This window comes from Malaya genurostris, chromosome 3 (assembly GCF_030247185.1).
Source record: "Malaya genurostris strain Urasoe2022 chromosome 3, Malgen_1.1, whole genome shotgun sequence".
Taxonomy (NCBI): domain Eukaryota; kingdom Metazoa; phylum Arthropoda; class Insecta; order Diptera; family Culicidae; genus Malaya; species Malaya genurostris.
The window spans coordinates 232,414,051-232,440,670 of record NC_080572.1 but is presented as its reverse complement, the minus strand read 5'-3'; the positions used below and the strand labels follow the sequence as shown (position 1 = coordinate 232,440,670).

Here is a 26,620-nt window from a genome sequence, read left to right as displayed (position 1 = left end):
AAGCATTGAATGCAAAAACCGAATAAAAACTACAAGGATCAGCCCCATGGCTTCGAACTATTGATGTGGAACAAGGCAATCAAAATTTCTAAAAAATCAATCAATCGACATACTTTTAAATTGCGCATTTGCCCGAGAGTCCCTTTAGATTGATCTATATTAGGAATCAATATCGAACACGTGAACCCAGAACATAGACTCTGTTTGCCTTGATTTGTGTTTTTTTTTTATATCCGACGAAATTATATCAATAGCTCAAATATATGCAACGATATCTGTGTGCTTACTAGTGTAACGGATTTATTGCCAACGCTATGAGTGTTTAGACCCTAGCACTAAAAATTTTGACAGGAACTTTTGGTTCACATACTAATATTAGTAGGGGAAGATGTTCGGTTGCCTGCAGTGTTCGGTTGCCGGCACCCCACCGTAACTTTGGACAGAAAGCAGATAGCGTCATTACGACAAATGAAGACAAACACGAGAAAAGGTCCTAAGTGCAAATGACAGTTTCTCTTTGTTTACTTTCTCTTTCAAGTATTACAGTCCAATCAGCAATCTTTCCATTTAACACTTCACATAGGATAATAGCAAAAACCATCAACTTTCGATATGCACTGTAGAATTTGTTGGAAATTACTGGAATTTGCCGTAATAATTGCAAGAGAATGTAAACCAAGAGAAACTGTCATTTGCACTTGGAACCTTTTCTAATGTTCATCGAGAAATGTCATGTGTGTGTAATAGCAGCACATTCTTTTTGTGCCAAATACCGAAGCAAACAGATGCTTGTACTTTTTGCTGCGTTCAAAACAAATTTTAATTGCGTGAAAATCAACACAAAAGTTTTTTCCGACTTTTTTGATAGCTTCATAAATTGAAGAGCATCAATCGGAAAGGTGAGTGGATTGAATATTTATGAGGTGAAATCGATCTATGATGTGATTTAGTACCGGATGCTATCAAAATTTTCGCAAACAAAGATTTGTTTTGTCATTTTCAAAATGTCTATCACCAAGGTATTCGGTTACAGGCACTCCATTTTTTTCGACAAATCGTGAAAAAATGTCAGTGATATGCAGGCTGCTGTCCAGTCAAAGCAAACCAAAGTGTTGGCCAAACATCTAGCTGCTCATACAGCACATGTTCCGGCTAAGAAATAAACGTGAAAGACCGGCCAAATCAACACCAAAGGTGTCACCATCTAAATCATCGGCCAAGAGAGCCAAGGCGAAGTCACCAGCAGACAATGAAGACTTTTGTCCAAAACGTTTCCGAAAAGTATAAATTCCGGTTTTCCTTTGAATATTTGCATTCTTCACTTATATTTTTCCAAAATTTCTTGGGGTGTCGGTAACCGAACACCTTTTTTAAAATGGCCAAAATTTATCACTTTACTAAATTGATAATAAAGTTTTTCCAATCAATGGAATCAAATTAGTTTCTTAATCAGTTGTTAGCTAGGGACTTTAGCTTTCGATTGATATATAGAAGTTCGCATAATGTGCACTAAGTCAGAAGTTATGAGCTTAAAATAAAAGGGTGGCGGTAACCGAACACTCTCCCTTACAAACGTTACATGCCGTTCACATCAGGGATGCCAGGTTAAAAAGATTTTTAAAAGTTCATGCAATCAAACTGTGGCAGTGACTGTAAAAAAATATCGCAAAAAAGGAAAGTCAAATGATCTGAAGATGTAAAGTTCAAAAATGTTCATTTAACATTTGGTAATAAGTTAATCAGAAATCTGTGAATTCAGAGATAAATCTACATACGTAGTATATATATATATATATATATATATATATATATATATATATATATATATATATATATATATATATATATATATATATATATATATATATATATATATATATATATATATATATATATATATATATATATATATATATATATATATATATATTAAATTAATTTTTTTTTCTGCAGGAGTCTAATCAAGTATAAAATGTGCAATAGATATTCAAGCTTCTCTTCGCCAAGCTTGTATGCATGCAGTTATTTTGTCGTGAATGCGACTTTAGTTACTATGGGACGCCTTTTAAAAATTTCCCCTGTACAAGAATGGGTAGAACTTAATTATGAATATCTCTTGTTGTATTTAAGGTAGCAACATAATTTCTTCTCCAAACCATCGGTAATATGTTCAGCAATTTATGATAAAACTTTCAGTAATATGAAATAACCAAAACTAACTCAAAGTTGAAGTTTTCTAAAAGGTTTGGTATGAACAAGCATTAAAGTAAAATTCAGTGCCAAAATAAGGCGCGCGATTTTCAAAACACATGAATCGCACAAACCGCATCGTGCAAAACCGACACATAGAAGTACGTAATATTTTCAGTGATAGATTGCTGTGGGTTTACGAAACGTTTTGTTCCCTTTTAAAACAGACAAATGATTACAAACCATGAGTGTTTTTAATTGACCAATATGAGGGAGACATATTTGTGCATAATGTTCAAAACGGTCAGTTCAGTCATTCAATTTATGACCAAAATGCGCTTATAATTTTTTCCCGCCTATAGCGAAATTGTTCATTCTTTTCTACAGATCAAAAACTTTGGCATGAGTTGTGTATTGTTCATTCGGTTCATAAACACAGTTGTTGTGGTCTACTGCTCACCTATACATCCATGAAATTCCTTTAAAACTCTCTAATACTTAGATACATGGTGGTCATCATAGACAACACGAGTTCTAAATTTGGCTATTCGTAACAATACACTACACTTGATGGTATCCTCTTATTTTTAATGTATGACTTATGTACACTGAGGTCTTTTTTATGCGGTTTTTTTTACGCGACTTTTTTATGCGAATTTTCAGAGTTATGCGGTTTTTTTTATGCGAAGTTTCAGAGTTATGCGGTTTTTTTATGCGAATTTTCAGAGTTATGCGGTTTGCCCTTCTGCGGTCTTTTTTTATGCGAAGTTTCAGAGTTATGCGGTTTTTTTTATGCGAATTTTCAGAGTTATGCGGTTTTTTTTATGCGAATTTTCAGAGTTATGCGGGTTTTTTTATGCGGTACGTAAATTCGCATAAAAAAAGACTTCAGTGTATTGCAATATGATTCAGATACAGCAATTTACCAAATATGTTTTAACATTTTTCTTGAAAATACATCAAAACGAATATTTTGCGTTACAACATTTAGATTTTATTACATGCTAGACGTCGTTTATTGCCATCATAACGTACTGTAATCATGAAAAATTCAATGATTCCGATTTTTTTGTAAGATTGGACATGAATACATTTCTGTTACGTTTGTTTGACTTTTGATAATAAATAGGTATAGAATTCGCTCAAACTAAAGGATCCGAAGTGTGAAGAAGCATATCCATTATCCACGTATTCACGTGATCCAGTTACGTCTCTGACATTACCCATCCGTCTTTTTTAGCATCAAGTTTCTCTTGTGAATGTGAATGTGCAATTTGTGGTCGCTCTATAGTACTATCATTCTGCGATTTCGGTTGAAGCGATGAACTTCTTCTCATTATTAATCGAGTTGATCTTATTTAAATTAGAAATTGATCTTTTGCAATTATGACATAACATCGCATTTCATCCAAACTCGCATGAAACTCAAGATCAAAGCAAACCAGTTAAAGTTTGAAATCGTTTTATAGCGATTTGTGTTATACTTGCTGTATAGCAGCAACCTTCCTCTGACATGTTTCATGTGAGACTGAAGCTATAGAAATAATTTTGCTTATATTTATAGATTCGCGTGCTTCCACAGTTTCACTTTTGCACATTGACTGACCAATCAGAACGATGCTTCCCACCCAAGTAACAATTTTTGTTACGCTAGCTTGTTTGTGACTAGTTTGCAACCAGATATTTGAGTGATTGTTACTAACATCTAACCACTTGCATGACTCAAAAAGCGCAGTTTCTACTAGTTGTTAATTCAGCTAAAAATAAGTTGTCGTTACGTTGTAATGCCATACTATAATAACTTATCTTTTCATAACTTGAAAATAACTTGTTTCCAAGTAAACTAGTTGAAACTTAGTCACCATTGACATTATAAACATTGAATGAATCCAGAATACTTTTCTATCTTCAATAAAAAAGCAGGAGAGTGCTTTAAATCACAAACTTGATACAAGGTACAAATTTCACAACGATTTTAAAACTGTCGAGCGGAATTCAATTTTACTTAACTGTTTTTCATGCGCCTTCAATCAGAATCTGTTTATAAAGATATGAAAAATAAACAACAAAATAACGCTATGTTCAGAATGCTCAAATTAGAGTGATTTCTTATCATTTTAAATTCATATATCATGAGAGTTATAATATTATCACAATCGATGCTCAATCCCTGTATTATTTTCTTCGTATTTATGACAGTGCATAGAACAAAAATGATTATTCTGCCTTTCACTATTTTCGGCAAAAAGTAGTTTGGAAAAAAGTAATCTCCTGGTTTTATTTACGTTTCATACACTTCTTGAGACTCCATATTGTATTCGCCATATTCAAGCCAACAAAGGTTGTTTTGTTTGCATTTTCGTTATCATAACGTTGGGAAAACCTACCGATAACTATCTGAATCAATGAAGAATTTTATGTTATAATCTCATAATATCTAAGTTATTACTACATCAATTCACATAGTAACGATTTACATATACGCTTACGTATTTATAATGGTTTCGCAACCTTTTTTCAACTTGTAGCTAAAACTAAAACTGTGATTAAAGATATGTTAGAATCAAGTAACGATAACTTACTAATGATAGCTAGTTCAATGTTTATGTTATAAAGAAACACTGCCGTCACCTTGTTTTAACCATAACATAAAAAAACATGTTCGTGTTCTTGTTGCAACATAGTTGGGCTAAGTGGTATCAGAACTAGTTACGGGTTGCCAATATTGGAGTCTAATAAACTTATTTTCAACTAGTAGCTAGTAATAAAGTTGCGATTAAAGATATGTTTGGATTAAGTTACGATAGCTTATAATTTATTATTAATTCAATATGACAAAAAGATGTGGTGATTTGAAACCTAAATAACTATTTCGTAACTGGTTAGGTTATGAAGAAACATTGCTGTCACCTTGTTTTAGCCAGTATAACATAAAAAACATATTCGTGCTCTTGTTGCAACATAGTTTGGACTTAGTCGCATCAGAACTAGTTGCGGATTGCTACTTGGGCAGCTGATAAATCGCTTAGAAACCATCGTCTCCGCTAGGGACATCCAGTAAGTCAGCATAGTGTCCTAGATTTTTAGTAGACGAAACATTGACACTGCTCGCTGTTAATCAAAATTTTAATTATATATAATTGAAAATACGTGGATTGATACATTGAAATCAAAACTTTGAAATATTTCCAATCAAATTAATTGAAAAAGAAATAGATAAAAACACCACCGACATTTTGAGATATCAACTAACTGTGTCGAATGGTATATTATAATCCGACCTTTGGGTCCCGGTTTGAAAGTCGGTTTTCCAGTGATTGCATAGCCCGCATAGTTAAGTGATTGAATAGTTTTCACATCTTTAGACACAAATGAAATGTCTTTTATACTATAATTGTATTATACATAAGAAAAAATATTACCAATAATTGTATTATACATAAAAAAAATATTACCACTTATTACATAAATTTTCCCACTTTTGTGTCCCGTCCGAAAAAAACAATTTCAGAAAGATGAACGAAACACTCCTTCGCGTGAGCTGATAAGCCTATCTTTTGACGTTTGGGAACAAATAGAAGTTCGAGAGAACCAAATCGGATAAATAAGCGAATGAGGAAGTCATAAATCGATGATTTTTGTCTTGGTTACAATGTTGTTGTGTGTCCATGCATTATTTTGCGAAAACAATCTATTTAGTTTAGTTTCCTTAGCCGTTTCACAGGGATTTTGGCTGCTAATAGTTCCAATTATGCGCAGTAATGCGGGCTGTTGATCTTTTTTTTATTATTTTGAGATAGCTCACGAAATGCATGCTACGATAGTCCCAGAAGTCTGACGCCATAACCTTTCCGAGCCTAGACCTCTTCGGAGTACTTGAACTGGGCTTCAGTCCAATACCGGGAATTCATGCTGTTTTCAGGTGTGTGATAGTGAAGCCCGATTTTAGAAATTATAACCAATCGACGTCAAAAGTCCACCCAATTTCGCATCAACCTGGCCAAACACGATTCCGCAGTGCGCTCGTGTTTTTGGTGCGAAGTCAGCATGCGTTACACCCAACGGCAGAATGTTTTTTTTTTCATCTAGAGAATCTCGCCTAAAATATAGCTTGTGCAATTTTCCGTCGACCATCACCATTTCATGTATTTTCTTGATTTGGTCCAGTGTAACCGATTCGGAGGATCTGCGGGACTTCATCTGCCACCCCGGAACTCTTGAAACCAATATTTCATGGTGTCTTAAGAAGCACTAGTTCCAAAATAATTATCAAATTTTGCTGGTGTGCCACTCAAAAATGTTTTACGTGGAAACGAAAGCCGGTTTATTTCATAATCAACATGATACCAAAGACGGATTCGACATTTTTTGTCAGAACAAAACAGATGATTTTGTTTAATTTGCTCTATGGGCTGAAAGGTACCATAATCATTCTTGGATCGATTGCAACGCGTCCTGATGATCATGGAGGCTTCTTTCATCGTCTCCTATAATATTTAAATCAACTGAAAGGTTAATTTGTAAGATTTTTGAAGGTTTATATTCTTCAGTACAGAATATCTACAAGTTAAGAGCTCTCCGCGGTTGCGCAGTTGAATAATTCTACTCGAAATAAATGTCATGTCGTCCGGTAATTATCGCAGCAACTGCCAATTTCAACAATCGGTTACGCGAGCACAAATATTTACGAATTTTTTTCTGTGGTATTTCTTCTGTTTCCATATCCCAAGTTACGTGGATACGCAGCTAAATTTAGATCGTATTAACAATTGTATTGTAAATATGTAAACAACAATGTATTCTTTACGCATCCTTTATTATTGATTTTCGAATTTTCCAGCACTAGCAGACGGTGTCAGTTGATTTTTGTTAGTCGCCCTAGACCACACATAAATAAAATAAATTTATAAAACATTGTATGTCCGCGGGTTGATTTTCCTCACGTACTTCTCTTTCATGCTATATGTATGTCTACTAGAAGAAAAAGAAACGCCACTCATAATTCAGCCAAAGTTATTTTTAACTAATTCTTTTGTAAATTAAATATCTAAAAATGAATTTTTCATCATCATTTTGACAACCTTGGATGACGTACAGAAAAACAAAACACAGACGACCGATTACCATGGGAACAATGCTAGTCCATTTGGTAGACAGGACCTCTTACCTTAACTCTCTCAATCGGTATCTCGAAAGTTGTGCGTGGCGATGTCAGCGGGCTGTCTACTAGAGTGACCCGTGGACTGGTGACGGGACTGTTGACGTTCAATGTTATTCCATTTTTGTGCTGTGTCGGACTACTAGAGCCAGGTGTTTGTGGGGGAGGTGGCGATAGCGGGAATTCAACGATCGGACTCGGAGTTCTCGTAGGGATGAAGTCTGACTGGCCAGTTGAACGGAAAATGCCTTTCCGTACGGGCCACGGTGCCTGACTTCCCATGGTGACTGTTGTGTAATTTGCTTCGTTTAGTGGTAGTTTAGTAACTTTGCCGGCTCAATGTGCATTACACCGCACTTATTCTACAACCACGTTACGTATTATTTCAGGTGTGTACATCGTAGTTATCACTTGCTTGATAATATTACTTAATATGGGATGCTCTCGATGGGATTTATTCACATGCAATTAAGTGGAACTGCGTCACTTAAAAGTGCAAAATCACACACCTTCAGTAACTATCACAAGCGCACGGGCTATACGAAATTAACGGCACAGTGTGAATTCTTGGAAGCGTAAAAAAGCAATTTACTCGGTTGAAATTTGCCGAACGGGTCTATTTCGCGGGACTAGTCGTGACCGCACGCGGTTTCAAATGTGAACTGTGAGTCTGGCACGCGTGTCAAAAATCTGTGCCGGTTCCCTGCACTGTCCGAGTGAATGGTCTACATATGCTAGTTCGGAGATTGGGAGAATTTTCACTTCGTGACACGGCACGACCGTGCACGAACAAAACAATGGTTCACTAGAAAACATTAGCGGGAGCTAGGTTTTACTGAGATCTTATACTGGGACTTGTATACTTGTGGGGTGTATTTTGAGTTTGACGTATTTCCCCGAGTCTGGTTTTTAAATCATCTGTGTTTTCCTGGTTCATTTTGTACGACCGGGAAAGTCTGATGGGAGGCAGGAAGGTAGTATATCTGTGTGTTCGAACGTAATGATGAACAAGTGTTGGTTCAGCAGAGTGTGATTGTTTTGAGACTAAAGATTGTAATGCTTTAGTTTAACCCTCTCGAAACTGAAGTCATTAGAGTCGCATGTAGCAATGAGACATTATTATTATAATCGAACGTGCGCTTCCATCATTTTAAAAAAGCTCTTTGAAAATAGAATGGAGGTGCATGGTCGATAACTGGCAAACAGTTCAAATATGAGTAAGATCTAAAAAGCCAAACCGAATTTAACAAGGAAATTCAATTCACATAAAGCAATGCACAGACTTAGCATTACATTCTTTTTGTGGAGCTTGGTTTTTCTGTTTTGCAGTCGATTCTTAGCGTTCAGAATCATTGCAATCCTGCGGACACTAATGTAGTTTCCTCAGACAAACATATGAGCAAACCCGATATAAAACCAGGTTCGAAACTGACTCGAATTCCAGCTAAATAACGTATAAAGTACACAGATAAAAATATTTACATCTATTTTCATGCACATATTTGGAGCAGTGATTTGAAGGTCTTTATTTTCAATATACTAAGCGTTAATTTAAAATATGCTATGACATTCAATGAAAAATCAAGGCATTTCCATTTAATTTAGCATCGATGATGGTTTTCAATTTTTTTTATTCAATTGACATCTATTTCATAGTATCATTGATTTGTTGATCATTTGTAAATTTCATCATTTTTTCTGTGTAGGATCAAAACTGGCTTCAAATAAACGGTTTGACAGCAGTAAGAGTTGAAACTGGGTTAGGTTTGACATCAAGCGAAAACGACATAATAATCCTGCCAGGTCGGGGCTCGAACTGGCTTGTAAGACTAGCGCCCTATGAATTGAACCGCCAACCCGGGCTACAATTGTCATAAGTTTACTATAAAAGAAACTAGCTGAAAATGCTCTAGAACGCCGTCACAAAGTTTCGTTCATGCGGTATCCAGTAAAGACGTGGTACCTCGGTGCAAAAATTGTTTTGCAAATAGCATTAATTTTACGTCTTCTTAGCGGTTTATCTTGAACCGTTAGATGGTGTCAGCAGTTCAACATAAACTGTTAACGCATCAGTAGCAAAAACGCAACGTAAAAATAAGAAAATAATTATCATGTCCGAAATTATGATGCTTGTGACAAAGTATATTGAATAAAACAGCTCAACGAGTAAGTTGTGTTGCAAAGAGAATTCTAAAAAAGTCTGGAAATAACAGTTGTCATACAAAAAACACCATACTCTTAATGGAAAGTAGATCTGCTTGTGTTTCTCAACTATTTTAAACAGAGAATAAAATAAATAACTTTTTATGTAAAAATAACACACTGCATGATGTTTAGGTAAGGTTGTAGTACCTCTCCAACTGTTTGTGGGATCTTGAATAGTAACATTATTCCAAAATACTCTATCTTTTGTGTCGGTATGTAAACATTGATTAATTTTTAGAAAAAAACGGTTGTTGTTAGCAAATTAAATTGCTTTGTTCTTCTTATACACAATGAATTCAAATTCAAACTGCACATGATATAAACCATTGCACGATGTATTTTTTGGAAGTGATGACTTGATATCACATCAATTAACATTTCAAACTGAATTTTCGTGTATTTATAGGTTTTTTGTCTTGCGGTGTTGAATTGCACGTATATCACACTATTCATTTTATTCGATTGTAGTGAATACACGTCCTTTAGATAGATATTTTTCTAATTCTTCTATTCAAGCAGATTTTATATAGCTTGGTTCTTTCTTTATAAAAAGCAAAAAAACAAGCCCGTTCGACATCAGCAACATTGGTATGCTATCGTGCTAGCAACGATGCCTTTTGTTCGTTAGTTTTACTCATTTCGAGCCAGTTTTGTTGTTCAAAATATTATATGAAAAACAACCCAAGCAACCAGAAGTTACACAATTACTTAAAAAGTCCACTTTCTTGCTGCTTAAAAGTACACGCGGAACTTTTGAGAACTTGAAAGTACAGATCAAGTTCCACGTGAACTTTCTAGCTGCTTAAGAAAACACGTGGCAATTTTTGACAGTTCGAAGTACAGAACAAGTTCCGCGTGAACTTTCTCGCTGCTTAAGAGTGCACGTGGTACTTTTAGCAACTTGAAAGTACAGAACAAGTGAACTTTTTCGCTGCATAGAAGCTGAACAATGTATTCTAGAAGCAGCTTAGAAGTTCGTTCCGCTGCGTCGCGCGAACTTTCAAGTGTGGATAATTACTTGAAAAATGGGCTGCTTAGAATTCTTTTGATTAACTTTGAGAGCTGCTTAAGCCAAATCAGTCCCTTTTATCTGAACTTTTGGTTAGTTGGGAATGCGAGCACATTTGTTGTATTATTTTGAAACCAATTTTGGGCCAAGTCACAAAACATTTATTTTGCGTTAAAGGCCGACGTTTCGAAGGAATATCCCTTCATCTTCAGGGCAAAACGTCAAGTATTTTTCGTTATTTTCAATCTACTTGATAAAAAATTTTTGTTGCCGTTATATCCTAACAATTTTAGAAAAGTTCTTCGAAACGTCGCGTTTTAACGCAAAATAAATATTTTGTAACGCAGCACTTGATCAAAAAGACATCATTTAATAAATTAGTTCACAAAGCTTTATTGTTGTCTATTCTTGTTCATCCTGACCAGTACAGTAAAACTTCATTTAATTCAATTGAAACAGAATGTTGCACACACCAACGATCTTTCTACTGCAGTAAACTTCACACTCTGACACACAACCTTCGCTGACGTACCGAGCGGGCAGCATTCAGTGCATTTGAATTTGCTGATGATAATCGAAAACTCAATTGAGAACCGCCACCTTATAATTTTAATTCTGCCCGGAGAAAATCGTTATCGAGTTTATATTCCTGCCTACTTATTCGAACTTGTTCACTAGCGAAGATAATGAAGCAGGTAGACAACTTGGCCCTGGAAACTGAGCAAGCAAACCTTCAAATGATTAGGTACGATCATTCAATTGACGATGAATTCTGGTAGCTTCATTTCAGTATGGCAACATAAGTCAAATGCATTCGAAGGAATCAATGGCCATAAATTTCTTTTTCATCTAATAATGCGAGGTGTCACAATTAAGTGATGATACTGATTTTGTTGTCGCACTTGTGATAAACCTGTGATCTCGAAATTTTCCTCCGCTTCCCCGGCATCCTTTGAAAACGTACGCTAAAATTGTCAAAGTGCTTGGCGATAGCGCTCTTGGTCGTGCGAAGGTGTTTTGATGGCATAAAGAGTTTGAAGAGGGGCGTTAAAGCATAGAAGACGAATCGCGGTGCGTAAGACCAGTCGAGGTGCTGAGTGACTGAAGTTCGATCGGGACAACCGTAAATTACGTATACTATCGCCAAGTACTCGAAAGATTGCGGAAATGAGTTAACAGGATACGCTCAAACAACGTTTGTAATACCGCTGACAGACATGTGATTCCCGTACAATGATTTCTGTACAACGCTGTACGCGTACAACGATGAGGTGACAGACATGTTCTGCGCACAGAATGAATATACAGTGAAACGAAACAACTCAAAATTTAGCTTAATGCTCCGATGATCGATAATATAGAAATAAAAAATTGTTGCGGTTTGATGTGTATTCCTAGAATTTGATTTATGACATATATAATCAATGCCTCTCTGAATTATTAAACTAGTTTTATGAGTGAGTGTTCATCGGATGACAGTTTCACTCATATCACATTTTATGGTTTTAAGGTACATTTATGGTTGTTCTGGGATACTGGATTTTTCCTCCACTGTTTAAATGTAATTAGCATTAGGGAAAATTTGATGTCCATAATTTTGATGTTCTACCTTAACATTCACTGACAGAAAATAAAAATGGAGGAAATATGTAAGGCTTTTAGAACTAATTTTCGGAACACTAGCACTATGGTTCATGCAACGAAGCAGAGTTATTCCAAAAAGGTGATGAATCACCAAATTTTGTTTGCCGACTTTTGCAAAATCCACATAAATGTGAAGGTGTTCAGTCATAATTCCTTTTTTACCTACATAAATATAAGAGCACGTAAACTTTTAACATTGAGCCTCATAATAGTAACTAAATCTAAGATAGTTTTAGATTTTAATTATCAGAAACGGCATGGCACACACATTTTCAAGAAAAATGCTATCAACGTAACAGTTTATTCATTACGAAATTTTCATAAAAAGGATTATGTTTATCATAAAGCTGATTTTAAAACCTTCTTAAATTTTAAATCATTCCGAAACAGATATGACATAGGTTTGATGCTTCATTTTGCTTCATATCTAAAAAAATAGTCTAGTAGGTTGGAGTATAATCTCATAATGGTTTTATTAGGAGTTTGAGGAGTTTAAAGTTGTTATGCTATATCCATGAAGTAACACTGAAAACTACTACAAGCATTAAATTGAATTTGTTACTTGGTACGTGTTCTGCTTCAATTCACCCACACTGAAAGACATGATTCGCTGTTCTCTATTCATACCCAAAACAAGACTCTTTCTAAATAATTTAAAAACAAGTTTTCTTTCTATCCAACGGCATATTGATATAAGACAAAGTAATTAGAAGATTTAGAGTTTCCAGAAGTGAATATATAGGACCAATGTGATGAATGGAATTACCATATGTACATGCAAAATATAAATCATTATGTTTTTAAATTCATTTCAACAATAATTTTACTTGTTATAGAATAGAAAACAATTACTTAATAGTGCTGATTTTATGTACAAATATGAATGTAATGTTTCCCTTATTTGTATTTCAAAACCTAACCAAATTCATGAAGATTTCTTTGTTTGGCTGCTTTTTGAAAATATGCTACAACGTTGATAAAGTATATAAGTTTTATGTTGCTTGGTAGAATTTTACAGAATTCTTTTTCAAAATAAAACAAAGGTTGCTTATTGTTTGATACTCAGAAGAAGGAAATATTGTTTCGTGAGTTCACCATTGCTCGACAATGGCGCTGGTAGCAGTAAACAGGGATGTGATTTTGCACAGTACAACGATAAATGACCGTAGTACGGAAATCATCGTTGTATCATGATGCTCGCGTGATACCACCGTGATTCAGGGTGACAGACATGTGATTTCATGGCGTACAGTGATTCCGATATCACATGTCTGTCATAAGCATAACTGGATCCTTCGTCACGACAATGTCACGTACCACACCATCATCAGCGTGTCCCAGTATTTGGTATCTAAAAGGATCACCGTATTGTAACAGTCGCCTCATTCACTCGACATGTCACCCTTTGACTTTTTTTGTTCTCTGGAACAAAATTGATGGTCAAAGTAATCAATTTCGAGTCAATTACACACATACAGGTGGCCGTGACGAGGGTACTCGCTGATATTCCAGACGAAACGTTCCTGAAATGTTACGAAGCATGGAAAACGCGCTGGAATCGTTGTATAGTAATTGGCTATGGAAAAGTTCGGATACTATTTTAAAATATACGGTTTTTATGGAATTAGTCTCGTTACATAAAAACGTCCCGGTTGACGGTTCAATGCATAGGACGCTGGTCTTACAAGCCAGCTGTCGTATGTTCGAAAAGAATTCTTAGTGTCAGTAGAATCCATAGTACTAGCCATGCAATGATTCTGTACACTAAAAATCAGCTGCGAAGTCTGTTGAAACAGAAAGGCCAAATTCCAAAAAAGGAATGTAATGCCAAGACTTTGCTTTGCTCGTTACATAATTGTCACACCTCGTACTCGATTGAAAATGATATTTTATCGTAACCGTAAACGGTTCATTGTGTAGACTGTCTCGCATAAGGTATGGAGGTGAATTAGGGTACTGCTGATAATGTATTGATTGACCGAAAAGTGAAGGATTAATGCTAAGGTACACACGCTATAAGTTTTGGGTTAGATTCTGCAGAAAAAAAAATCTTGCCGCGAATGCTGACACTGGACCAAAAACACCAACGCAAGCGCACTTCGGAAGCTGATGCAAGCTCGAGTGAACTTTTGGCGTCGACTAATTACTATTGATTAAACCTATAATTAACTCAGCAGTGCAGCCAGTTTATCACCATTGTTGCCAGTTTCATGGAGGACCGTGGATGCGTGGAAAAAATAGATCGTCACTGTCATGTCAGTAATTTGTCTTTAGTTACTTCACCTATTACTGATTATAAAGCTAAATGAGGCAATTAGCACAGCCATATTGCAGAAATATTGGTTAGTTTTCTTTTTAATTTACGTTAATGATCTAAGCAATTAATCCCTTCTCGCTGATAATACTATATTATATAATTCCGGTCAAAAACTCATAACATTTCGATCTACTTTTCTTAAATCTAAGTATAATGAAACACATGAGATTTTGTCCATGTCCATTTTGTGACCATTGTTCGGTCAGAAGTGTAGCGCAATGCAAATATGTATCTGGAATTTGTCATGACCCTTGGGTATTTCACATTAAACCAGTCGAAACGAATATCGAATGATATATGGTCAAATGCCGTAGAAATATTTGTTTTTTTTTACACCAGATAGGTCATCATAATTATAACGGGTAATGACTATTGGAGATCCAGCTATATACTTAACGTAAATCAAAATACATTTTGGTTGTCATAATGAAAATTGAAATTGAGTTTTTATCAAATAAACTGCTCATTGCTACTGGAATTCCGCAAACCCTCACTGTGAACCAGAAAATCTACTTGTTGCATGTATAAATGTGAATTTTTCCGTAAATCATATGCCACTCGAACCATTTGCGTTTCGTGCTGGTGTTTTTCCCTTATTACTTTCTTTATTCCTCTCGGCTGAGTTATCGGCATTCACATCAGCATGGAAAACAGACGCTCCGAGGTCCGACTGTGTTTTGCTTAAATCGCAATAAATTTCATGCTTACAACTTGTGTGCTAGCCTGATTATCCTGCTCCATTATGTGGTACACTTACATGCAAACATCGTATCGTACTCTATTATGAAGTAAAATAAATTACCCTGTACTAACAATATTCGGTCGAACGTGTGTACTCACGGATATTGTTTCCTGCCAAACAGAACCTAAGATTGAGATAAAACAACACCGGAAAGACCAAGTGAAACCAGGTGAACGTTGTGGTGCACTAGTATAATTCAGACTAAATCGAAGAGCATGTCTTGTTTCGTGCTGTGTTTTTTTTTCGACACACTTGACACTGAAGTGTACGACCTGTGCTTCACTGTTTGGCGAGGACTATGGTGCTATTTTTAATCAGGCAATTTTGGTGATTAATCATGCCCAACGATTCGCCAACTGATGCGCAGAATGGTGTTGCTCTGAGCTGTGAATTTGTCACCAGCGAAAATGACATGTTCAATTAGTGAGAAATCCCTTTTTCGAGTGATGTTTTTCAACATTATTCAGCCTTGATCAGAGATCATCTGTCAGAAAGCATATTAAAAAGGATTTACAATTTTCAAGGAATAAGGAAATTAATTTCAGCCAAAAAATTTCGAATCACTTGGGTGAAGCGCAGTTTGAGTTAATTTTTTAAGGCGCATAAAATGACTCTTCTATTTTTTTTTTAAAATTATAAAACGTCTAAATATAATTGTATATCGGGAATGATTTCACAATAATTTCGTTGATAAATAATAAGTAATGCTTTCACCGAGTAAAAACCACCGGTGGTAGCAACAGTATCAAACGTTAAACAAGATAACACATCGGTCGAAAAGTTGAACAAGGACAAGAAAAAACCATTTGTCCAAATTTCGATTGTACTCATCAATGCAATTAAATTGTTCCAAATGCGTTCCAAAATTTCTACACCACTTTTGTTTATTCTCAAAAAAGGCGATTTCTTGTTTATTCTCAAAAAAGGCTCATCTGAGAGCAGAAATAGTCGCTGGGAGCCAATCTGGTGAATGTGGTGGATGCAGTATCGACTCGAATTTCAATTCATGATATTTTAGCCATTGTAACGAAAAACTGTTTTTGATCAGCTGGGCGAAAATGCGACAGTCACAATGTAAACCATTTTTACATATTCAAGTGCTCATGCCAAATTGTGAATACACTTCCTTTTGATATCTTCACGACGTCAGCTATCTGCTGCAATTTTTCTTTTTGATTGTCCATAACGGTGGAGTTTTGAGACGATTTCCGGAACATCAGCGTCATTTCGACGACCGGATCGGGATTCAGTATCGGTGTTTGCACGGCCACGTTTAAATTCAGTACGCTAGTAATGGTTGATTTGCATAAAGCAGAGCCCGGATAATTCTCATTCAAAAATTTCTTTGCTGCACTGTATTTCTTTTTTAATAAAAAGCAGTATTTTATCAACACACGAAACTCATTGTTCTCGATTGTTTCTTTTTTTTTTTTTCAAAAGTAACATCATTGAAAGCACAATAACTGACACAATTTTGACACGGCCCAAGTACATCTGAAGTATATCTCTATTAAACACTAGCGGGATCTTCGATTAGCCATCTGTCTGTCAGACAAGTGATTTATTGACCGACGTGTCAGATAACTTTGGAATGAGCAAGAATGATTTTACGTGTCGTGAACTTTGAACTTTAAAAAAACCTAGTTTGTTGCAATTTTTGATCATAAAAAAAGTTTAAAGATGTCCAAGCGAAGAAATTTGTCTTTTAATTTTTTTCAACGCGTGCTGACAGTTGTATGAATGGTTGAATGTAAAAATCGGATAAAAGCAACTTTGTTTGGAAAGCCAGTTTAAATATTTTTGATTGCAAAGACCGGATAAAAACATTAAGTGTAGAAACCGGATTGCCAACAAAATATACTCCGACAGATTACTCTAAATCCTGTTTTAATCCACCTAGTGGTGTAATGATGCCTTTCTCATATCAATCATACTATCATATATAAAACTGTGGTATTCTTCAAAATAATTTTCTTCGATTCTTAAAAGAATAACCGAAATCGGATTGTTTGACCGTCTGACTACTGATAAAAACTATCAATTGGAGAAGATTTGAGGTCGATTTGAAAAAAAAATTACGGTTTTTCGCCCTTTTCTGTGATGGTATAAATTTTTTAACACACTTTACGCATCCGGATGAAATTCAGGAATTACGTATGGAATCAAAGGATCTTTCGTTTGAACCTAATTTTGTAAAAATCGGTTACGCCATCTATGAGAAAAGTTTGAACACATATTTTAATTTTTTTGTACATTTTACCCCATGACTCCGGAACCGAAAGTCCGATCGAAATAATATTCAGAAATTTGGTATGGGATCACAAGACCTTTCGTTTGAATCCAAGAACAGCGATCTCCGATAAAAGTTAGTGCAAAAAACGTTACATACGCACATACACACACAAGCATTTTATGTACTCGACGAACTGAGTCGAATGCTATATGACACTCGGCCCTCCGGGGCTCGGTTCAAAAGTCGGTTTTCACAGTGATTGCGTAATCTTTCTATATGTGAAAGACAAAAATAGGAAAAGTGGGCAACAAGTGATAGTTCATGTTTTCAATATGAACGACTGAATGGACTGACTGGAAAAATCAAGTATGTTTAAAATCCAAACCGAACACGGATTTTGCAATACAAGAATCGTTTAAAAACATATTTTTTGCAAGAAGCGACTAAAAGAACTTTGAATACAAAACTCAGTCAAAAACATAGCCGGTTCTTTTGAAACAAATGTATTCATCCGGTTCTTGTACTGAAAGTTTTTTTACCGACTGTTCCTGTGGAACGCAGCATGGATCTTGACGCTCCTAACAAACAAGCAAACCAGGCTTCGTCCGCAGCAGCAGTCGAAAAAAATCTTCGAATGAATGAACCGAATGAATACATTGGTTTTGTAAGAACCGGTTAGGTTTTTGACCAGTTTTGGCATTCAAAGTTTTATAGCACAGTTCTGGCAAAAAATGTTCTTAAATAATTATTGTATTGCAAAATCCGTGTCCGGTTTTTGCTCTCAATGTTTTTATCCGGTTTTGATTTCAAAAGTACTTAAGCAAGTTTTCCAAACTAGGTTGCACTTCTCCGATTTGTTGTTACCCATTTTTCATATTGCTCTAGTAATTTGTCAGAGTAAATTTTTTTATAACTAATCAGTAAATTTATCTAGTTTACAGGATGTGTTAGTTGATGACGAAATTTCTCCCGAAATTCATTTCCGGAAGCAGAGAAAGTAATGATCAAATGACTTCCCAAAAAAGACAGTTTCATGGGTTGACATTGAATAAATTTTGGATTCGACTTCCGGTTACAGAATTACAAAGTAATGATTGTTAAAAATCAAAACTTTCCCTTAAAATGACGCAAAACATAAAATCTTCAAATTGTTAAAACTTGTAGAACTTTTTATGGTTGGCAGTTATCCGATTTTTGGATTGTTATTGCCCATTTTTCATATTTCTCTAGTAATCTGTCAGAGTAAATTTTTTATAACTAATCAGTAAATTTAACTTGTTTACAGGATTTATTAATTGATGGCCAAATTGTCCTTGACTTTCATTTTCGGAAGCAGAGGAAATAGTGATCAAATGACAGTTCCATGTTTTTTCATTGAATATAATTCGGATTTGACTTCCGATTTCGGAGTTATAAGGTAATGAAAAGTGTTGAGAAAAAATCAAAATTTCTAAAATCGCGACTAAAATTTTATACAAGTGATTTTCAGTCAAAAACAAAACATTGATCAGAAAACTCACTGCAGAAATGTTCAGTACTGATTTTTTGCAAACGCGAATCTCACTGAAACTGATTTCACATAGCAAACAATCAGTTGTGAAAAGTTCACTAGCGAAAACATGCTGCCAATGCTGCGCTCCTGTTACTTTTATAAATAATATTCATGGTAAATAGCGTTTTATTGAATTTAATCTAAATAGTTCAGTGTAATCAACCAGCTGGAATTAAAGGAGGATTTCGTCACAATGATCACTATTTGGAATGTGGAAAAAATATTACTGTTTATATTAAACGTTTATCGAAAATATCGTACTCATTTTTTTTCAGTTGCAAATTTTTTCAGTAGAGATTTTTTTATTAATAACAATATAATAATTAAATCTCGAACATTTGGGAGTTTTTTGGTTTGTACATATTTAGTCACGATTTCTTCGCGTTTCGCCTTTGGCTCGTCAGTGCTTAAAGCAGTTCAAATTATACCGCCTAACAGTTCAATTTGAACCGCTAAGCAGACGCAAAGTCCACACTACTTATGTGACCCTTTAAGGATGTCATATCCATAAATAGTGTGGACTTTGCGTCTGCTTAGCGGTTCAAATTGACCTGTTAGGCGGAGATGGCGGTTCAATTTGAACTGCTTTAACACGTTGACTGCCACGACCATTCTCATACGACCAGAATATACGAGTTATCTCGTAGGTTGGCAGTCAACGTGTTAAGCACTGACGAGTCGAAGGCGAAACGCGAAGAAATCGTAATTAAATCTCGATCATCGATTTTTCAGTAGAGGTTTTTTTTATTGATGAAAATATAATAATTTAATCTTGAATCATTTCGATGTCGTACTGAAGCGTAGTGGAAATTCAGCATCGAAATATCATCGGAAACATTTATCCCTTTCGATTACCTCTTTAGCGATATTTCTGTGGGTAAAAAAGTCGTCATCAAGTTTCATTGACTCAAATCACTTGTGAAATTCGAGGTTAAGAGTTTTGTTGATGCTTGTTTCATTTTTCAGTCACTGAGTTTTTTAAAAAAATCTCTTGAACTGATTTTTTGACTTTTTTATTTTTGATAATGAGTATTAAAAATTAAAACATTTCATAAAAAAGACAACGCAAAAAAGGACTGAATCTTCAGATTGTCAAAATTTGCAGAACTTTATATGTTTTACGTTTCGTTTTCGACTCATCAGTGCGTTAGCAGTTCATATTAAACTAATAATGCAACCTCGCAATTCTAGATAAACCACTAGGAACGTAAAACCATTAAATGGAACTTGTAAAACTGATTATGTTTCAGAAGTTTCAGAAAACTCCGAAACACATAGTTAAAGACGTTACTAAGTTAATGGCACCATTACAGTTAAACACTCATCATTTTGTAATTCCGGAACTAGGAGTACGAGTACCAGATACGAATGGAATTGAATACCAAGCCATCGAACAATTTTCATTAGAATTTTAGGTCTGTGAAATTTCATCTCTGAGAAAACGATATGAGTTCCACTTTAGAGTTTTTGACTTCAATTTCCGAAACTTCCTGGAATCGTTACTAGGGACTGGCGAGTCGAAGTCGAAGTCAGTTTGTTTGGTCAACATAACCAATAAACCAATTATTTGAAACATTTTGTAGCTCAATTTAGAAGAAACATGCTTCCGAAATTTGAATTTTTGTGGTGAATACGACTTACTTTACTATGGGCCTTTTTTTAAGAATGGGCATAACTTCATCGCAAATATCTCTTGTAGTATTTGACGCAGCAACAAAATTTTATCTTCATATAATTGGAAATATGATTAGCAATTAATGATAAAGTTTTCAGTAGTACATATGAGATAACCACAAATAACTCAAAATTGATGTTTTCTCATATGTTTGGTACGATCAAGCATTAAGGTGGAATTCAGTGCCAAAGTAAGACGCGCAAAATTTTAACCGCAAGAATTGAACGAATCAAAATACGAACGAAATACGAAATATTTTCGGTAGCGTGTAGGTGTAGCGGTTTTACATTTTTTGTTCGCCAGTAAAACAGATAAAATTAAAAAAATTATAATCAAAATTATCTAATAATTGATTCTCTCGCGTATTGCGAAATTGTTCATTGTTACAGATCAGAGACCTTTCACATGATAACTATACTTAACCTATCTGATTCCAACTGTGTATCACTTTATAAATGAACTGAATAATATTCAAACAAAATCTTTTTATATGGAATATCAGTAAATACTATTTTACCATTTTTCGTGAATGTTGAAGAAATTATAGATATTTTTTTGTCCATGCTTGGCGAGTGGATATAAATAATTTATATTTTTGAATCACTAAATTCGAGTTGAGGATATTTTTCCAAATCTTTACACAATTTGTATTTTCGAGCGGGTTTGACTAGTAAGTTATTGAATTTAATGCCATTTTCAACCAATGTAATATAAACCAGTGGTCCAGACCACCTGGCTTGCTTGCGTTGGTAATCAAAAATTACTAGTTCGGTATGACATACATGAAAAATGAACATGCTTTGATTCAATGCCTACTAGTCCGAACGGTGTGACGAAAGCAAGCAGGTGGTTTTTAGTTTTATTCGGCTTGCTGAAGCGAAGTTAATTTCACTAACACAAAAGAGGTGTGTTTGCCCCACCTGTTTCTACCACATTGATTTTCAACCTAAATTTAGAAATCATAGATAAATGAAAACAATTTGTTGTGAATTGTTCAATTTATGAATAAATTGGAACATTGCAGTTTTGATTTAATCGGTAGCAATAATGAGACCATAAGACTTTCCATATGAATCCAAGTTTAATCTATTCACTTTTATCCGAAAAAATCAAATGCATGTTGTTGTCACATACACACCAATCGTAGCATTTCTAAATGAGAAGGTCTTTATAACAACTGATTTGGTCGATAGATATTGAGCAATATAAATATACAACACCTTATGCTAAGACGATACACATATACTTCTTATGGTTGGTTCCCACAAAACACATACCACAGTGATGGATTTGTAAGCGACTGGCAGTCGTTGAGAAAGATGATTTTCACATTTACGAGTCTGAGCCCGATATGTTGGTCGTAATCTTTGAAATGATTGATAACTGCGTGTTATGTCTACTATCAGTTTATCAGTACTACTACTAGAAATCACTATTGAACGAATTACATAACGTCCAAGGAACATGGTTCCGTCAATTAGAAAGGACACTTGTTAATACGGATCATACTTCGCTTAAATCTTAATTTTTAACTATTTTTTTACGAAACCCTAGAACTTCGAACGCTCGGCGATTTCTCACTTAGATTTTTCATTGTAGTATGTGATGATCTACTTTATAACGTGAAATCAGGAGACAAACTAAATCGTATCATTCGAAGGACCTCGCAAACTAACGGTCAATCAATTTGGACCCTAGTGCGCAGGGGCAGAAAATGTCAACTACCCCAGCAGACACTTCGTTGCGGCGCTCGCTGGATTCCAGTCGGCTAGATTCATACCCTACTTTGCTTTCTTCTAGTAGGTGTGTATTAGAATTTCACTTTCGATTGTTGTAGAGAGAGAGTTGTGCGACTACTATAACTATAGTGAGTTATCCGCAGAATGCACAAAATGACTCATTCACCATCGACAGCCACAGTAGCATATCCAACAGATGACCTTGATGATGTTGCGCTTGGACGAAATTCCAGAGCATAAAGCATATTCGTATACAAAGGTGAGTCACTGTTTTAGCTCCGCTGATGAAAAATGTTCCCAGCGAAAAAATGGAAACACTTGTTGAATGGAGAGCGGGAATGACTCATCACTCTTAGGATCGTTTTATGGTAGCTTTGCATTTCGCTATCACGCATTGTTGGTTCTGAACTGGTGGGAAATTCCACACACGATTAAATTTGTTCAAGTTAAGGTTATGCTACCGTAGTCTACCACTTTCGGTTCGTCATAATGTGAAATCCCTTAGCACCAACAAACGTCGTTCAACTAATGATGTTACTTAGTGTATTGCGGCTATTATTTTCTAAGTTTTATGTTTTCCAACATACCTTCAAAAGTGCGCCTTTTTCTTCGGTTTTCAAACCATCCACTTCCATTTTATTACTCATCGCTGCCAGGGCCGCTTCCTCCTGGTATTGCACATCACCGGCATGCAATTTTTTCATCTGTGCCGAATTCAGCGTTGCCTGCTCACTGCTAAATCCATCGGTCACTACCTTCGTCTTTGATTCCGATGTCATCTGTTTCTGTTCGTACTTCACCGTATCGACCGCTCCGTTCATCATGTGTCCGTTCTGGACGGTTCCCGTCGGTTTCATCGTAAGCATAGAGTTCATTTCACCGTCCGAATCCGGATGGGTCACCTGATAGTCCGTTGTCGGGTCGTCGAGGCTGTCCATGGAGGAACGAAGTCTAGTAAAAATCAAACAAAACGCAAAATCAATAATAAGTACAAGTCTGAATCGTTTCAAGAAATGATTACCTCTTCTGAAGTTCGCCCAAATTGGAGGAACTGTTTGTGATGGCTAGTTTTTTCAACTGGCTCGAAGAGGACGACATCGTGGACGACGATGAGGTAGAAATCTGCGATGCACTGGAGTGTCCCATCATATTTTTCATTTCCGCCATCGAGCTCTGCATCTCGCCCAGTCCTTGTTTGACTGCTGCTGCCGACGAAGATGATGCCGACGAGGTGGAAGACGACGTAAGGGAGGAGGACATGTGCTGGAGCCGTTGTGTCGAAGACGTCTTGGCCATTCGAGAGGTGGTGGTGCTGGACGAGGAGGACACTTTCGAGCTTTTACTGCTGGAGCTACTGCTACTGTTCAGGAGCTGGAAATTGAAGGATACGGGTGTGTTTAGTAAGTGTGAAACGTGGTCTACACTAGGTGCGTATAGAATTTGTGGGGAGAGTAACAAAGATGTTGGTTATTCAATAGAAATTGGAGTTCTTTTAATCTTATGTCAAAATATCTCGAAAACTATAGGCTATATCTTTTGCTACTGTAATCAAATTGACATCAAATGTGAACCTAAAGTATAAAAACACAATAAAATTATCAAAAAAATATAAAAATTTGCTATTTTGAGTAAGATTTCTCCGGTAATTTTTGAATTCTTAAATATCATTTGACTTTTTTCAAAGACATCATATTAACAAGATTTTTCTCACAATTCACGAACAAATCATTGTCTTTTTTTGCTAGCATGGTGCCCTCATGCGACTCCGCATCGAATCTTGTACATACATACAAGTAAGCGAGGGAAATGTCAAATTCGTACCCGCAAAAATAGAAGTACTGCGCACCCATGCAATTGACATGATATGTTCAATGTGATGCCGTGCGACGGCGCTGCTGAACTGAAAATTGTTTTCACTACAAGCTGATAGGGTCTATTTTTTCCAGTGTTTATTGTATAAGGAAGCGCAAATGATTTCTTCTTCTGCTCTATTTTTGTATAATTAACAGTTTTTAAACTACAGAGGATATAAAAAATTATTCGCTCGTTTCAAAAGATAGTAGTCATCTCAGATGTGAAAACCATTAGTTAGAGAAGGTATGCTGTCTTTGTTCGATAGATTGATCTTAAAGGTAAGATGAAAATAGAGCCGAAGCAAAAATATTACCGGTCAATCAGTTAGATACAGACTGTTTTACAAAATTTTGTAAAAACAGAAGAAACTAATACCGAGTACGGTAAAAAAAATCGAATGAATCGTAAAATCAACATTAAATTACCGAGTTCGGTAAATCAGATAATCAATTAGAGATTAAGGTCAACCGACGAACATTTTGAAACATGTTTATAGAGTTAGCTGGTTGAAAAACAAAATGTTTGAAACTTGCACAGTTCATATGGAGGCTATAATTAAATAAAGGTGAGCGTTACTTTTTCTGGTAATTTTATTTGATTTATCAATGTTGCATTTTTTCAGACCTCATTAAACCATTTTCTTTACTGCACTTTACTTTCCGGATACGTGCAGACAACATCGAAATCTATTTACCACTGTGTCATTAATGTTTTTGTTATAATAAGCATAACACATTTTGATTTGTTTAACTGTAAATATATTGATTTGATAAATTTTTCTATGGATCCAAAAATTTATTGAATTATTGGTCTAGAAAACATTTTTTTTATAAAACGATTTTATTTCGGCCTTGCTCTTTGACCGTTAAACAATGAAAAATTATTTTTTGTTATGCTGGATCTAGTTGTCATCATTTTCCTTGGAGGAGAGGCATTTCAATTGCTATTCAGTGAATGAAAGGGTAGAAATGGTTCGCTATTCACGCGGACGTCCATTGGGGTAGGATACGACTGGTTACGTTGTTGTTGATGGCTGTCACAGATGTACTGATGTTGTTTGGAGTTGTCGTTGTCCTTTGGTGTAGTTGTCTTCTTGTCCAGTTTATCACATGGTTTACCGTAGTGAACAGCTTTTTGGGCCAAATTGGCATGTTGATTGTTATAGGTAACAAGTGATTTCACGAGCTTGGCCAAAATCACATAAGAAGGCACAGTTTTCTTCAAGCGCATGCGTAACAAGCGTATGTCATTTAAAATACCGGGGAAAAAGTTCTTCCACACTTCTTTTTCGATGGAAAGAATCTTTCCGTACTGGGACATGGTTCTGCGAATTTACGAATCGTTAACCGATCCAGGTAGATCATGCACACGTACTTCTATAGCATTATCTTCCATATACACTGGTATGTTGTACTTGATTATTTCATGCTCCACATGTTATTGTCTTTAGCGAACTGAATTGCTTCCTACTCTTTATTACTTCCTATTGCGCTTGTTTAAGATTAAGATGCATGTGCTCCTTAAGAAAACCTTCAAGTTATCGTCTCGTAAATCGAATTTTGCACTACTTGAAGTCAGTAATAATTATATTCTTCCGTACTGGCGGCGGAAGCTTTTGCTCGTTTGGTTCGCTCATTTCGGAATCGTTCTATTGTTCACTACACAATATTTTTTTCAAATATTTTCAAAACTTTTGTTTTTGTGGAGTCATTTTACTTTTCTTCTAGAAGCTTTACTACTTTTCTTCTAAAAGCTTGCAAAAATGTAGAGAGGGTGCAATAGAGGGAATTTTTTTCAATTACGTAAAAGGGCTGGGGTTTACTAGGAGATTGATAGTATCTATTATATTTCTCCAGATAGTATTAGCCTAGATGCCGTGTGGAATCCGGCGGAAAAAATAAGCCAAGAATCCACTGGGTTCCTGCTGCCATGTCGTAAAAGGCGACAATTGCAGGAGTTTCTATTTCATTTCAGTTATCAGATACCTTAATCGTTTCACTTCTGATTACTCTATTGTACTTAATTATCTCTTCATTCAACTTATCAATTTGCTGCTAGCTTCGGAGAAAAGTTTCATTTGGTATGTTTTCTTCTTCCATGTTATTGCTTGTCTTTCAAGATTATAAATTGAATGATAAAAATCAACTATTGCGCAAATCCATTAATATTACAAAGTAAATAACAGAGATAACAAATATCAGTATATTGAATACATAGTAGAAAAATACTTGTTTGTTTGATAAATTAATAATTTTTTCTCAGTAGCCGGCTGCCTAGATCAACCAATATAATCATTTATTAT

General features: G+C 35.4%; 1 protein-coding gene across 13 annotated transcripts in view; it reads right to left on the bottom strand.

Annotated features, from left to right (window-relative positions):
* Window positions 1–26,620, bottom strand: part of LOC131439187 (NAD(+) hydrolase sarm1) — a 139,763-nt gene that overhangs the window by 15,901 nt on the left and 97,242 nt on the right. For all 13 annotated transcript variants that reach the window (XR_009231073.1, XM_058609905.1, XM_058609906.1 and 10 more), the window contains 2 exons: window positions 23,486–23,835; window positions 23,052–23,415 (listed from right to left, as the gene is read on the bottom strand). Coding sequence is in view for 12 of the 13 variants with exons in the window: in XM_058609905.1 (XP_058465888.1) it covers window positions 23,052–23,415; window positions 23,486–23,835 (714 nt within the window). In the remaining variant the exon portion in view is untranslated. The remainder of the gene's footprint in view (window positions 1–23,051; window positions 23,416–23,485; window positions 23,836–26,620) is intronic.